Below are 12160 nucleotides of genomic sequence, written 5' to 3' on the forward strand. Positions count from 1 at the left end.
TGCTGGCTGCAGCCCATCTGGCCTGCTCACCATTGCTGGCTGGCCCTGCATGCCTTGGCCTGGCCTAGCCAGTGCCAGCACCCTGGCTTCGGATGGGCCTCTGTGTGTGGCAAGACTGGGTCTCATTGGCCGCTTTGCTTATGTTGTCTTTTTCCCTCCTGCTGGTACCTCCTGCCTGTCCTCAGGACCCTCTCTGTTTTTATCCACAGTGCCCTCAGCCAGCATGACCCGCCTTGCACGCTCACGTACCGCATCCCTCACCAGCGCCAGTTCTGTGGATGGCAGCCGCCCTCAGCCCTGTGCCCACTCAGACAGCAGTGAAGGGATGGGCCAGGTCAACCACACCATGGAGGTGTCCTGCTGAAGCCCTCGTCCTGCCCAAGATGCCCGCTTACCTGCCCCCAGGTCCCACTGCCGTCTCCGCACAGGCTCATCTGCCCTTTAGTTTTATTTTTGTGAGAGTGAAGGGAAGGAAATGGGGTTACTTCTCTTTTATTTAAAAAAAAATGAGGGGATCCACCTTAGGACAGCACAGCACAACAGTCTTAGATGGTGTGAGGGGCTTGCCTTACACACTCCGTCTCAATGTCACTGGTTGATATGGCCCCTCTCTGCCCACCTGGGGTGGCCAGGGTAGAGGATACAGTACTGAAGAAAGCAAAGCCCACCCAGGGAGCTAGCAGATGTGGGGTTTGAAGATGGTGGGTGGGAGCCAGGGCAGTGGGGAGCCTTGGACCTCAGAGTGTCGCTTTCCTGTGACCCTTTCCTGTAACATCAAGCACACCTATTCTAATGAGAGGTGACAGTCGTGAGGATGGTAGCCACAAGAGGGCGCTCTAGACAGACATTTTCCTGGTGCTCTCTGGGCAGGCCAGGTGATATAAGGCCAGCCAGGCTGAAAAGTACAGAGAACCCTCCTGACATGGGGGCAGGAACCCCCATACTCTGCCACCACGGGGCCATGTCCCATCCTGAGGGAAAGGTCACCTGGTCTCTTACCCCTGTTGGCAGAGGTAAAATGTTGATTGCTTTGTATGCTGTGTGTAGTCCCTGAGAATGGCAGGTACTGTAGGTCGGTCCCTCTTGTCCTAGATTTCACCAAGTGTTTGTCACAGTGCCCTGGTCAACTTGGGCCAGTGTGTCACAGACATTACTTGAGAAGTGAGCTTGTTAGAAAGATCCAAGACACATGAAATGACCTCTGCTTGCTGCAGGGGCTGGAGATTGCCTGGTCCTTGGGTGGGAAATGGGCCATCCTTGAGGTGAACAAAGGCTCCTACAGCCCACAACCATGTCTGCCATCTCGCCGAGTGGACTCTCACAGCCCAGAGTGATGGTTTGAGCCTGGCTGTTGGTTTCATTCAGTGTCACTCCCCAGAGAAGAGAGAGCACTTATGTGGGAATATGGGGGAAGGGTGATGTATGTGGTGGTGTGTGAGTGTTCTGAGACAAGAGGACACCGACATCCATGTATCTGTGGCACATGCCGCCCCTTTCTGTAACTGTAAGCCATTTCTAGACTGCTCTGGAGTCCAATGGAGTGTATCCCATCCCCGGTTCTGTTTACTCACGTGCTTCCGTGAATACTGAATGTGACTGTTTAAAGCTGGTAGAATTAATCCCTTACTGTAGATAGCACTTCAAGTATTGGACATCTTTTTGCTGTGTTCTTAAGATATCTATAAATACCTATACATTATATATATATATACACGTATGTATATCAGGTCCTCCTGTATGTGGTTTTCCGTTGATGGTTGTCTTCCCTTTGGTCAAGATGAACTTTTAATGGGGTTCATTACTTTTCCTCTCTGTACAAAGAGCCTAATTTTGTGTATTCTGGTGGTTGATAAGAGAGTTTGAGATTACAAAATGCAAAACAAAAATCCTTGATATAGAAAGTTAAGTGTGCAGAATAATAAAGAAATTAAGTGCATGTGTGTTGTGTTTCCTGTCACAGAGAAGGCTGAACAGCTCCTGGCTGCCTCCGGCTCAGATAGGTGAAGGATAGTAATCGTTTCTCTGTGTATCTCTATACCATCAGTGCCTATTACACACATTTGTGTTGGCGGGCTGAGCAGTCTCATTCTGTAGCCCAGGCTGGTCTTGAATACTCAACAGTCGTACTTCAGAGTCCTGGGTGTTAAGATTGTGTAGGCCACCCTGGGTAACTTTTTTTTTTTCCTTTTGCGGTGATAGAGATTGAATTAGGGTGTTCACACATGATGGCTGATTGAGAGATATAATTTTACCAATCCTGACACTAACACTGTTATCACAGTTGAGCAGAAATCTTAGCCAGTAAGACCTCTTCAAAGCACACCACTTTTTATTTGCTTGGTTTTGGTTGCTTTGGGATATGGTCTCATTCTGTTGCCTGGCTTGCCAGGAACTCCCAGTAATTCCCCTGTCTCAGCCTCTCAAGTACTGGAATTAAACTACCAAATCTCCATGTTACCATGATTCATTTACCTGATACTGTATCGGCTATTTTTTTAAAGTAAAATGTAAGGTCTATCTTATGCAGAAGGTAAAAAGCAAAGGTTAGTAAGTCTCCCTCTCCCTGTCTCCTCTCTCGGTCACTACCGCACCCCGCTCTCGGGGATGCAGCCAGAACTAGGGTGGAGGCAGCACAGAACTCGCCGGTGTGATCGCGCACGCGCGACTCCTAAACAGGAGCCCTTTAGTAGGGACGCGAAGCCCCGCCCCTTCCGCTCGCGTCCTGCGGCGCCGGAAGCGCAGTGAGGACGCGGCTGCTCGCAGCATGGCGGCCCCCGCCAAGCGGGCGCGGGTAAGTGGCTGCTCGCCCCTCGCCGCGCCCCGGCCGCTCCCCGCGGGGTCCAGCGGCGGCGAGCCCGAGGCCGACGCGGTGGCCGGCTTCCTGAGCTGGTGCACGCGAGTAGGGTTGGAGCTGAGTCCCAAGGTGATGGTGAGCCGGCAGGGCACGGTGGCCGGCTATGGCATGGTGGCGCGGGAGAGCGTGCAGCCCGGGGAGCTGCTGTTTGCAGTGCCGCGCTCCGCGCTTCTGTCTCCCCAGACCTGTTCCATCAGCGGCCTGCTGGAGCGAGGTGGGTAAGGGGCAGGGGACTGGCTCTGAGGCTGGCAAGGAAGTCGCGCTTGGACGTTCACCCGGTGTCTTCCCTAGAGCGAGACGCGCTGCAGAGCCTGTCGGGGTGGGTGCCGCTGCTGCTGGCGCTGCTCCACGAGCTGCAGGCCCCAGCCTCACCCTGGAGCCCCTACTTCGCGCTCTGGCCAGAGCTGGGGCGTTTGGAGCATCCCATGTTCTGGTGAGAGCCGAGGGAAGGGCCGGCAAGAACCCGTTACTTTGTTCAGTTACTTTGCTCTGGGGATTGGGTACCGGCAGGCTGTGATGGGCTCTGGGTGGGCTGTCCTTGCAGGCCGGAGGAAGAGCGGCTGCGCCTCCTAAAGGGTACAGGTGTCCCAGAGGCCGTGGAGAAGGATTTGGTGAACATTCGTAGCGAATACTATTCCATCGTCCTGCCCTTCATGGAGGCTCACTCCGATCTCTTCAGCCCCACTGTTCGCTCCCTGGAACTCTATCACCAGCTCGTGGCCCTTGTGATGGCTTATAGGTGAGTGATTAAAGCCTAGAGGAGGAGCAGACCCTCATCTTTGAGGGGGAAGTTGGCAAAGAACAGTCAAGACCAGGTCCCTCACCCAAGACTGGGCCTTAGCTGGGTTCTCTCTGCGGCAGCTTTCAAGAACCGCTGGAGGAAGATGAGGAGGAGGAGCCCAACTCCCCCTTGATGGTGCCTGCTGCAGACATACTAAACCACACAGCCAGTCACAATGCCAATCTAGAGTACTCTGCAGTGAGTGGACCCCTATCCCTCCCCGGGAGGGTTGTGTGCATTCCAAGTCCAATCACTGCGCTCCAGTCTCCTACTTAGGTGAAAATGCGGTGAGATTAGCTACTCTCCTGTGTACTTTTGCTATGTTACAATGAGATGGTGTGGACAAACTTTTTATTGTTGTTTTTTGAGACAGGGTTTCTCTGTGTAGCCCTGTCCTGGAACTCAGTCTGTAGACCAGTGTAGACCAGGCTCAGAAATCCGCCTGCCTCTGCCTCCCAAGTGCTGGGACTAAAGGCGTGGGCCACCACCGCCCGGCGTGGACAAACTAAGTCCATGGAATAGCTGCCTGCTCTGCCATGTCACCTCAGGCCATGTGGAGAGCATCACTAACAGTAGTTCAGCACTATTCAAGAGGTAGGATGTTCATGGGCCAGAGGTATAGTAAGAGCCCACTTTAGTGTCGATATGATGTAAAAATTGGCCAGTGATTTGAGTATAACTTTATCTGAGGAGGCTGAGGCAGGATAGAAGATCCAGGCCCACTGCTTCCAGTTTTAGTCTATACATGTCAAGCTTTGTTCTCCAGTGCCAGCAGATCTTTCACTCATTCTTTGCCTCCATTTCTATTTTGAAGAAGGCCTGTTTTTTTTTTTTTAAAGCTTAGTGTAGGTAAGTAGGCAGATACCCCTAACATACTAAGCTGACCTCCAAAGTTGGTTTCACTCCCTTCAGTAATACAGAACTTAGCAAGAGACAAATGGTCTGTGGCCTCAGCCCACAGTTCAATAGGATCTTCCAAGAGGGAAGTGGTCTTCATAGGCTGGGGGTGAAGGTGTGGTGCCAGCTCTATCTTTTTAATCCAGGATTCTCTCCGGATGGTGGCTACTCAGCCCATTCGTGAAGGTCATGAAATCTTCAACACGTACGGGCAGATGGCTAACTGGCAGTTGATTCATATGTATGGCTTTGCCGAGCCCTATCCCAACAACACAAATGACACGGCTGACATTCAGATGGTGACAGTCCGAGATGCTGCACTGCAGGGTGCGTCTGCCCATTCCAGTCTGTGTACCTCTGACAGCAGTCACCCTGCTGGAGTTGATGTCAGCTCTCTCCATCACTTTATAGGAACAAAGGATCAAACTGAAAAGCTGCTCTTGCATGAACGCTGGGATTTCTTGTGCGAACGGGAGATGGTAGGGGAAGAGGGAGCCTTTGTGATAGGTTGTGAGGAGGTGCTGACGGAGGAGGAGCTAGCCACCACACTTAAGGTACAGGACTGACAAGGTCTGGGGTGGTGTTATTTAGAATAAAACCAAAGACAAGGGGGACCTAATTTCCCTACAGTGGTATGGCTGTCTTGAAGCTCACAGATAGCACATCCCAACTAAAGGGCCCGAGTTCCTTCTAGGTCCTGTGCATGCCTGCTGAGGAGTTCAGAGACTATAAAGAGCGGGCTGGATGGGGAGAGGAAGAGACCGAAGATGAAAGTCTGGCAATCACAAATATCCCCAAGCTCCGAGAATCATGGAAACAGCTTCTTCGAGACAGTGTTCTGCTGACCCTACAGACCTATGCCACAGACTTAAAAACTGAGCAAGATTTACTCAGTAATAAGGAGGACTATGCCAAGCTGAGCTGGCGGGAACAGCAAGCCCTACAGGTCCGCTATGGTCAGAAGATGATCTTGCATCGGTTGTTGGAACTCACAAGTTAGGTTTCCTGAGAACCCTTTAAGCTCCTGTTCTGTTGCTTGGGAAGGAAGGAAACTAGGGACTCAATTAGGCAGTCAGACAAAATCAAGCACTTTTGGATTAAGGTCAGCAGACTTAAGAACCCATGATATTTTTTTAGAACTTAATAAATATGGACTGAGTTCAACTTTGAGAAGTTCAACCTTTCTTTTAGCACATCCCCGTGAAGGATGACAGACTTACTGGACTGGCAGTCTTATTAGTGGCCTAAAGTTGACTCTCAGTTACAACTCACCTTTCAAGGACAAATCATAAGTGGGATTGTTTCAAATACTAGTACCAAAACAACCCCCCCCACCACCACACCTAAAGAAGTTTTTAAATATAGTTTAACCCCACAGATTTTCTTGCTCCAACAGCTTCCTCTATAGTTGAGACAAAAATGGTGTACAAAAATGTCCTTACTGGGGATGGTTGTAATATGCCAGTGAGGTAAGAAACGGGTAACTTGGGCTATACAGTAACAGGACCCCAAAGAATCAAGTAGTAATAGGAAAATCTGGTCATTAAGTAGTGACTGGGCTGTCCACTTTTATCACCAGCACTGGCTGCTGCTACCGAGAAAGGCACAGTGGATTCGCATGCATGTCATGACTTTAATGTTTACCGTCTTCACACATACATGAAAACTGATTAAGGCCCAGAAACTACAAAGGCTACAAAATAAAACACGGGCCCAGCTGTTCACGGAACATTCATGATCCTGATCCTTACAAAAGCAGCAGCTGTAGTAGTCCTTTTGACTCTTGCTATACACCCTAAGCATGGTGATGCAGAACCCCAGACCAGAGACGGTTTCCTCTTCGGGTATGTTCTCCCTTAGGACCACATAGCAGGTCAACTACTTCCCAAAGGCAAGCAGAACCTCCTGGGTCTATCTAGTCCACGCTTTTAAGTGGGTGTTTAAGCCTTCCTAGCTACATTGCATTGTATGAATTCAATGTTTTAGTATTCTCTGGAATGCCACAAATGTCAGACATGCTACTATGTCCTGAAACAAGAGCATGCCATCAACTGCCTCTGTTAGAAGGTAGTTTATATACTTAAGACACACTTAGCACAAACCCAAGAAGTTCCAGACAAAAGTTTTCTCTTTCATATATTTACACAAGTTCAAAATGATATTCACAGCATCTTCTAAATTTTGGCCAAGAGTCAAAAAAAAAATGCATTTAAACTTTGGAACTTGCCCACATAGACAGGAGACTAACCCCAGCAGTTGGTGGGGCAGGCGCCTGAGAACCAAAGGGCTAGGAAAGTCAGGAGGAGCTGCAAGGATTCTTCAGTTTATGAACTTGGTTCAGTGGGACCAAGGCTGATGCCTCTGCAAGGGATACACACAGTTCATCTAACTGGCACCGGTCCCTTCCATCACTTGCTGAGCCTGCTTCTGTCCCATGCAGCACTGTGCAACAGACTGGAATAACCTGAGAAATGGAGGGAAGCACAAATTAACAACAAACTTCAGACCTAAAGATCTCTTAATCTGAATTAGCTATAATCGCCCTTTAACTCATAGACCCAAATTAGAAGCATTGTTTTTTGTCTCCCTGCTTGGTAATTAACATTTTAACTCACTTTTCAATCTCCGGGGCACAGTGTACAAATTCATGGTTCCAGAACTTAAATGCTGGGTTTTTAATCAGCTCAATGAAGGTGATAAGAAGACCCCAAGGATGCGGCCTATTTACAATCAACCGTTCCAAGAGAACCCTAAAAAGGGGTATACAAGAATCAGTTACATACAGAAAAACCAATTCACAAGTTCATTGCCCCTTTCCCTGAATCCACTTAGAACTTAGCATATGGAAGTAAGTGAAATTCTTCCTATATGACAAGTGCTGGCTAGTACCAATTCTTTGTTCTCATACTTTTTTGTTTCCCGGTGGCAAAGATTAAAAACTAAAGCCTTTGCTGCTGAAGCTTTAGACATAATTACAGACAATACAGATGGTACACTGCTGTCCAAGCATGCAATAAGCACAGTTCAGGTGAAGGAAGAACCACAGTAACTAGTATTTAATTGGTGAATGGGTCAATTAGTCTGTATGCATGCCCCACTATATTATTCACTAATCTCTAATCCTATACCCTACTTTTTCACCTTAAAAAAAAATGAAATACACAAAAATGTCAACAAGATTCTGGATAAAAAATGTTATTGCCACTGCTACCCACAAGAAACTAATGTTGCTTTTATTGTAAACAAAGCAAACTACTGTCACTTTGTAACTACTTAGACATGGTTTGGCATAATGTAACAGCAGAAACTGGGAATGCATAGAACTCCATTCAGAAAACAGACAAGGCAGTGGTGATATACACCATTAATCCTAGCACTCGGGAGGCAGAAGCAGTTGGATGGCAAAGTTTGAACCAGCCTAGTTTACAGAGTGAGTTTCAGGACAGTCTGGGCTATAAACAGAATACAGGAGAGAAGAGCCCCTTTAAGGCAATAAATCAATCTCTCTCCCTCTTTCCCTCCCTCCCTCCCTCTCACCTTGTGATCTGTTCCTGGATTGCCTCAGTGTTTGCCTCGGCAAAAAGGTACAGCATGGTGCAACTGAAGTAGTGAGTGTGGCTGTTTGGGTACCGCAGCTGGTTTGCAATTGCATTTAAGAAGAGATACCGGCCTAGAAATTAAAGAAATTAGACTTAGGATTTACTCTGAAAGACCAGTATGAGAGACAAAAAAGTGTTTAGGCTTTGGTTTCTTTAGTGGACGGATGAGTATCAGACACAATTAGCATGGTGGGCCTTGGGAAAGGATGGCATACAAATTGTGAAGGTTATTATAATTCTGTGATTTACTAGTGGTTTTCTGGATACCAACTTCTTTTTTTTGCTTTTGTAGGTTTTGTTTGCATTCCATATTATGAATCAGCAAAATTCTTACATTCTTTAAAAAAAAAAAGTTACTGAAAATCTTTAAGGACCACTGTTTTACATTCTACAGATTTCCTTTAATGTTACAACAATGGAAAGCGAGTTCTGCATTGTCTCAACATCCAACAAGTTAAAACATTTTATTTCATGTAGTACTTGAAAAATTGCTGTGTACATATGAAATAAACACGATGAAGGCAATGTCTTCCTTTGACAAAACAGTCCTGACCTCAAAGTCCTTATTATAAAGACTCTTGCCCGTAAAGATCCTTATACTTTGAAAAGGAATGGTATATTGGTAGAATAATGGGAGAGGGGGTATCAAATCCAGAGTCTTCCACCATGCTCAGGTGGCAAAAGTAGATCTGTATTTGATTATCTTGTTTGTACGTTGCTCAGAAGGACCCTTAAACACTTGTCTAAAGGATGTAACATGAGGTCTCAATTCTACACAAAGAACTACAGGCAACCAAAGAATGCTGAGGGTAGGAAAAAAAGTCTTGTCTTCCCAAAGAAGAAAACAGCAATTGGTTACCCAATACCAAATGGTCAGTCCTGAAAACATATGCACAGGTAACAAACAGAATGAGCAGGTTATATGAAAAAGTAGATTAGTAGTCTGAAGTGACCTAGCAGTTCTGCCTGACATGCCCAAATCCTAACACCATGGTAGCACACTAGCAACAGACTGGACTCAGCTATATCTGGTTCTCCTAGATCAGTGCCAAAGCAGCAAGGGATACCCTGAAGACCAAGTTCAAAGCAAACACCAATAAGACTGACTACTGCGGCAGCATAAACACCGTGAGGGTAAGTAAGTAGTGGATCCGGACTGAAGCAGGAGCTGCTTCAAGATGAAGACATGTTATGAAATTATCCTCACTTCTTGGAGACAAAACTGCACATATGGTTGATATGTATGCATGCATGCATGCATATACACACACACACACACACACACACACACACACACACGTATATGCATGGAGTAACAATAAAAATATGAGGCCATGAATTTTTTAAGGGAAAAACAAAACAAAAACCAACGACAACAAAATGAGCAGAGCTTACTTAGCACCTAAGCGGGGGATTCTGAATACTGACCACCAAACGAACCAACCAAACAAACAAAAACCCAAAAACAAACAAACAAACAAACAAAAAACCCAAACAAACCACCAACCACAGTGATTTATACTGCACACTTCCTACAAATACAAGCTCTAATCCTTTATCTTTTTTCTTTTCTTTTTTCTTTTCTTTTTTCCGAGACAGGGTTTCTCTGTGCAGTTCTGGCTGTCCTGGAACTCACTCTGTAGACCAGGCTGGCCTCGAACTCAGAAATCTGCCTGTCTCTGCCTCCCAAGTGCTGGGATTAAAGGCGTGCGCCACCACCGCCCAGCCCTTTATCTTCTTATGCCTTAATTTAATAATGTGTTCTGTTCCCTGTCAAGCAGACCCTAATAAACAATGGTAAAGGTAAACTATCAAACAATACAATGTGACCCTCACATATGCTGCAATAAATCAGGTATACCAATATCTTACTTACAGGGCAAGATTTGGGGCCCATTTTCTTCATATTTTATAAAAAACCATTCCTTACTGAAAAGATTTAAGCTACAGTAAGGAATTTAAAATTTAAAAATTTAAGCGATTATATCTTTGGCAAAGTACAGAGAATGTGATGATTCAAATGGGCAGCTTCACTCACCCTCAGTATCTAGGTCCACAGCCAGATTCTGGAAGATGTCCATGTGTGCTGAGTGGGTGATGGTGCTCATTGAAGGCGTGCTGCCCTTGTTATGGATGTGCGCGATCGCCTGAGTCCCTACGTAGAGCACCAATGCATTGATAAGCTGGAGGTTGTAGCGATTCCCAGGCTCGTTAGATACCTAAAAATGGGCAAAAGAGAAACCTTTACCATAAACTATGCATAACACTCAGTATTTCATTACTGCATCTGCCTCCGCTTCCCAAGTGCTGGGATTAAGGAAAGGTGTATGCCATTCTGCTTGACAGAACTACTATTTCTCAAGCCGCCTTTCTCTAAATGGGATATGTAGTTGTTGATATTCTTCATAATTTAAATGTAAGAAACTTGCTTAAGATTATGAGTGATATAAATGTACAGCTGCCCTAAGAGTGATTCTACCAGAAGACTTTTGTTCCTTTGGAAAATACAGCTACAAAACAAATTCCAAGCACAACCTCAATCATACAAATATAGAGAAAGAAGCTGCTGCATACTGTGCTGACACTGGAAAGCCAATCCCGCTTCAGTCACTCTATAAAAAAAACTGGAATCACTCTATTTAGAAATGCTGGTCAGGTCTTACAGGAAAGTAATGTTTTTCCCTCGTGGTCTCATCTATAACTGGGCCAAAGATGAACTATTAGTAAAGTGTATAACCCAGTTCAGCTCACCCAATGAACAATTACAACAACACTTGAACTTAGGGAGGTGCGTATTTCCAGGGATGAGGTCCTGCCCTCAAGCTGGTCCCAAGCTTGCCATCTGTCTGCCCCAGTCTCCTCCGTGCTAAGGGAATGGGTGTGTACTGCCACATTCAACTTCAACGTTTCTAAATCTCTAAAGTCAGGTTGAAAATACTAATCTGAAAATGGGACACAAATGGACAGTGCACACAAACTGCACTGGACAGAAAACACAGCAAAGAAAGTAAGTCAAAGCAACCTGTAGGTTACTACGCAGATCAGACAGAAAAGTGACTGGTGATCGAGTTTTAAGATAGGAATCCAAATCTTTTTTGAACTGAGGTGGCATCACTCCGGTGAAATTGGTCAGGATCCGAGGTGCAATGTTAATTTCACTTAACATGTCCACCTGCCACAAAGAATAAGAAGCAGAATCAACCACAGAAGTTAACAAACCATACCTTCAATAGAAGCATTAGGATGGCTTCCTAGAACTATACATAAACAGACTGTGATTATTACAAATCAACCTTTTTTTTGTCACATGCTGTTAGCTATTTCTCATTATTTGAAAAGAAATTAAAGAGTATTTTTGTGCTGATCTAATTTGTACCATTAACCATTTTTTTTTCCCCAATCTTAGATTCCAAATCAGCACAGGAGATTCCATATTGACTACCAAGAGTACCATACACTGACTAGACAAAATATATGTTTTTAAAAGAAAGGACCTTTAAAAAGAGCTAAGAGCAAATTTAAAAGGCTACTTTTATGTTAATAGTACTATGATTTTTAAGTGGTTCCTTTTCCTTAAATAATTTCAACACATACACATGAAAACTTGTGAAATACAGACATTGTGAAGACCACTCTGTTCTTCAATTATGCAGGGTGAGACCTGCAACTGCCCAACATTCAATCTGGGGTTTAATAATTATGTCAAACATATCAGAAAACAAACTAATATTCAATGAAAGTATTACACTCATCAAAATAACAAAATTACCTCCCCTAAAAGTATCAATACATAAAGTGTGTATGTGTTGGAGAGAAGGGAACTAAATACACTGATCGTCAGAGAAAAGGCTGAAATATTAAGATAAACTCTCCCTTTAGGAGCTGCAAAGATGGCCCAGTGGTTAAGAGCCCTGGCTGCTCTTTCAGAGTCCAGTTCCCAGCACCCACATGGCAGCTCACAATCCTCTCAGATTCTAGCTCCACGAACTCATGACCTCACTGCCTCCACAGGCTCCCACATACACATGC

General features: G+C 45.5%; 3 protein-coding genes across 16 annotated transcripts in view; 2 read left to right on the forward strand and 1 right to left on the reverse strand.

Moving 5' to 3' along the window:
• The window catches only part of Ndrg4 (NDRG family member 4), a 37817-nt gene extending 35881 nt beyond the window's left edge, over positions 1-1936 (forward strand). For 5 of the 6 annotated variants that reach the window (XM_034522293.3, XM_034522294.2, XM_034522291.3 and 2 more), the window contains one exon: positions 210-1936. In XM_034522293.3, coding sequence (XP_034378184.1) covers positions 210-364 — 155 coding nt within the window. In that variant the 3' untranslated portion in view covers positions 365-1936. The remainder of the gene's footprint in view (positions 1-209) is intronic. The other variant, XM_034522292.2, reaches the window with a different exon arrangement.
• Positions 1937-2712: 776 nt separating this feature from the next.
• Positions 2713-5705, forward strand: Setd6 (SET domain containing 6, protein lysine methyltransferase). Of its 2 annotated transcripts, none has more exons than XM_076915696.1 (7): positions 2713-2791; positions 3038-3068; positions 3146-3287; positions 3399-3593; positions 3716-3833; positions 4679-5086; positions 5227-5705. In XM_076915696.1, exons 1-7 carry the CDS (start codon positions 2765-2767, stop codon positions 5530-5532), a joined length of 1227 nt encoding a protein of 408 aa, XP_076771811.1. In that variant the 5' UTR covers positions 2713-2764; the 3' UTR covers positions 5533-5705. The 2 variants fall into 2 exon arrangements, with proteins under 2 accessions (XP_076771811.1, XP_034378350.1); XM_034522459.2 differs by having other exon boundaries at positions 2750-3068; positions 4679-4859; positions 4944-5086.
• Positions 5706-6642: 937 nt separating this feature from the next.
• Positions 6643-12160, reverse strand: part of Cnot1 (CCR4-NOT transcription complex subunit 1) — an 89117-nt gene continuing 83599 nt past the window's right edge. For all 8 annotated transcript variants that reach the window (XM_034522454.1, XM_034522453.2, XM_034522455.2 and 5 more), the window contains 5 exons: positions 11154-11303; positions 10170-10350; positions 8070-8202; positions 7148-7282; positions 6643-6996 (listed from right to left, as the gene is read on the reverse strand). In XM_034522454.1, the coding sequence (XP_034378345.1) occupies positions 6918-6996; positions 7148-7282; positions 8070-8202; positions 10170-10350; positions 11154-11303 (678 nt within the window). In that variant the 3' untranslated portion in view covers positions 6643-6917. The remainder of the gene's footprint in view (positions 6997-7147; positions 7283-8069; positions 8203-10169; positions 10351-11153; positions 11304-12160) is intronic.

The sequence above is a fragment of the Arvicanthis niloticus genome, chromosome 18 (genome assembly GCF_011762505.2).
Source record: "Arvicanthis niloticus isolate mArvNil1 chromosome 18, mArvNil1.pat.X, whole genome shotgun sequence".
Lineage (NCBI taxonomy): Eukaryota > Metazoa > Chordata > Mammalia > Rodentia > Muridae > Arvicanthis > Arvicanthis niloticus.

Coding starts and splice junctions, on each gene's coding strand:
- Setd6 (XM_034522459.2), top strand. CDS start 2,765: ATGGCGGCCCCCGCCAAGCGGGCGCGGGTAAGTGGCTGCTCGCCCCTC. Junction 3,594..3,715: donor GCCCTTGTGATGGCTTATAG/GTGAGTGATTAA, acceptor TCTCTGCGGCAG/CTTTCAAGAACCGCTGGAGG. Junction 5,087..5,226: donor AGCTAGCCACCACACTTAAG/GTACAGGACTGA, acceptor AGTTCCTTCTAG/GTCCTGTGCATGCCTGCTGA.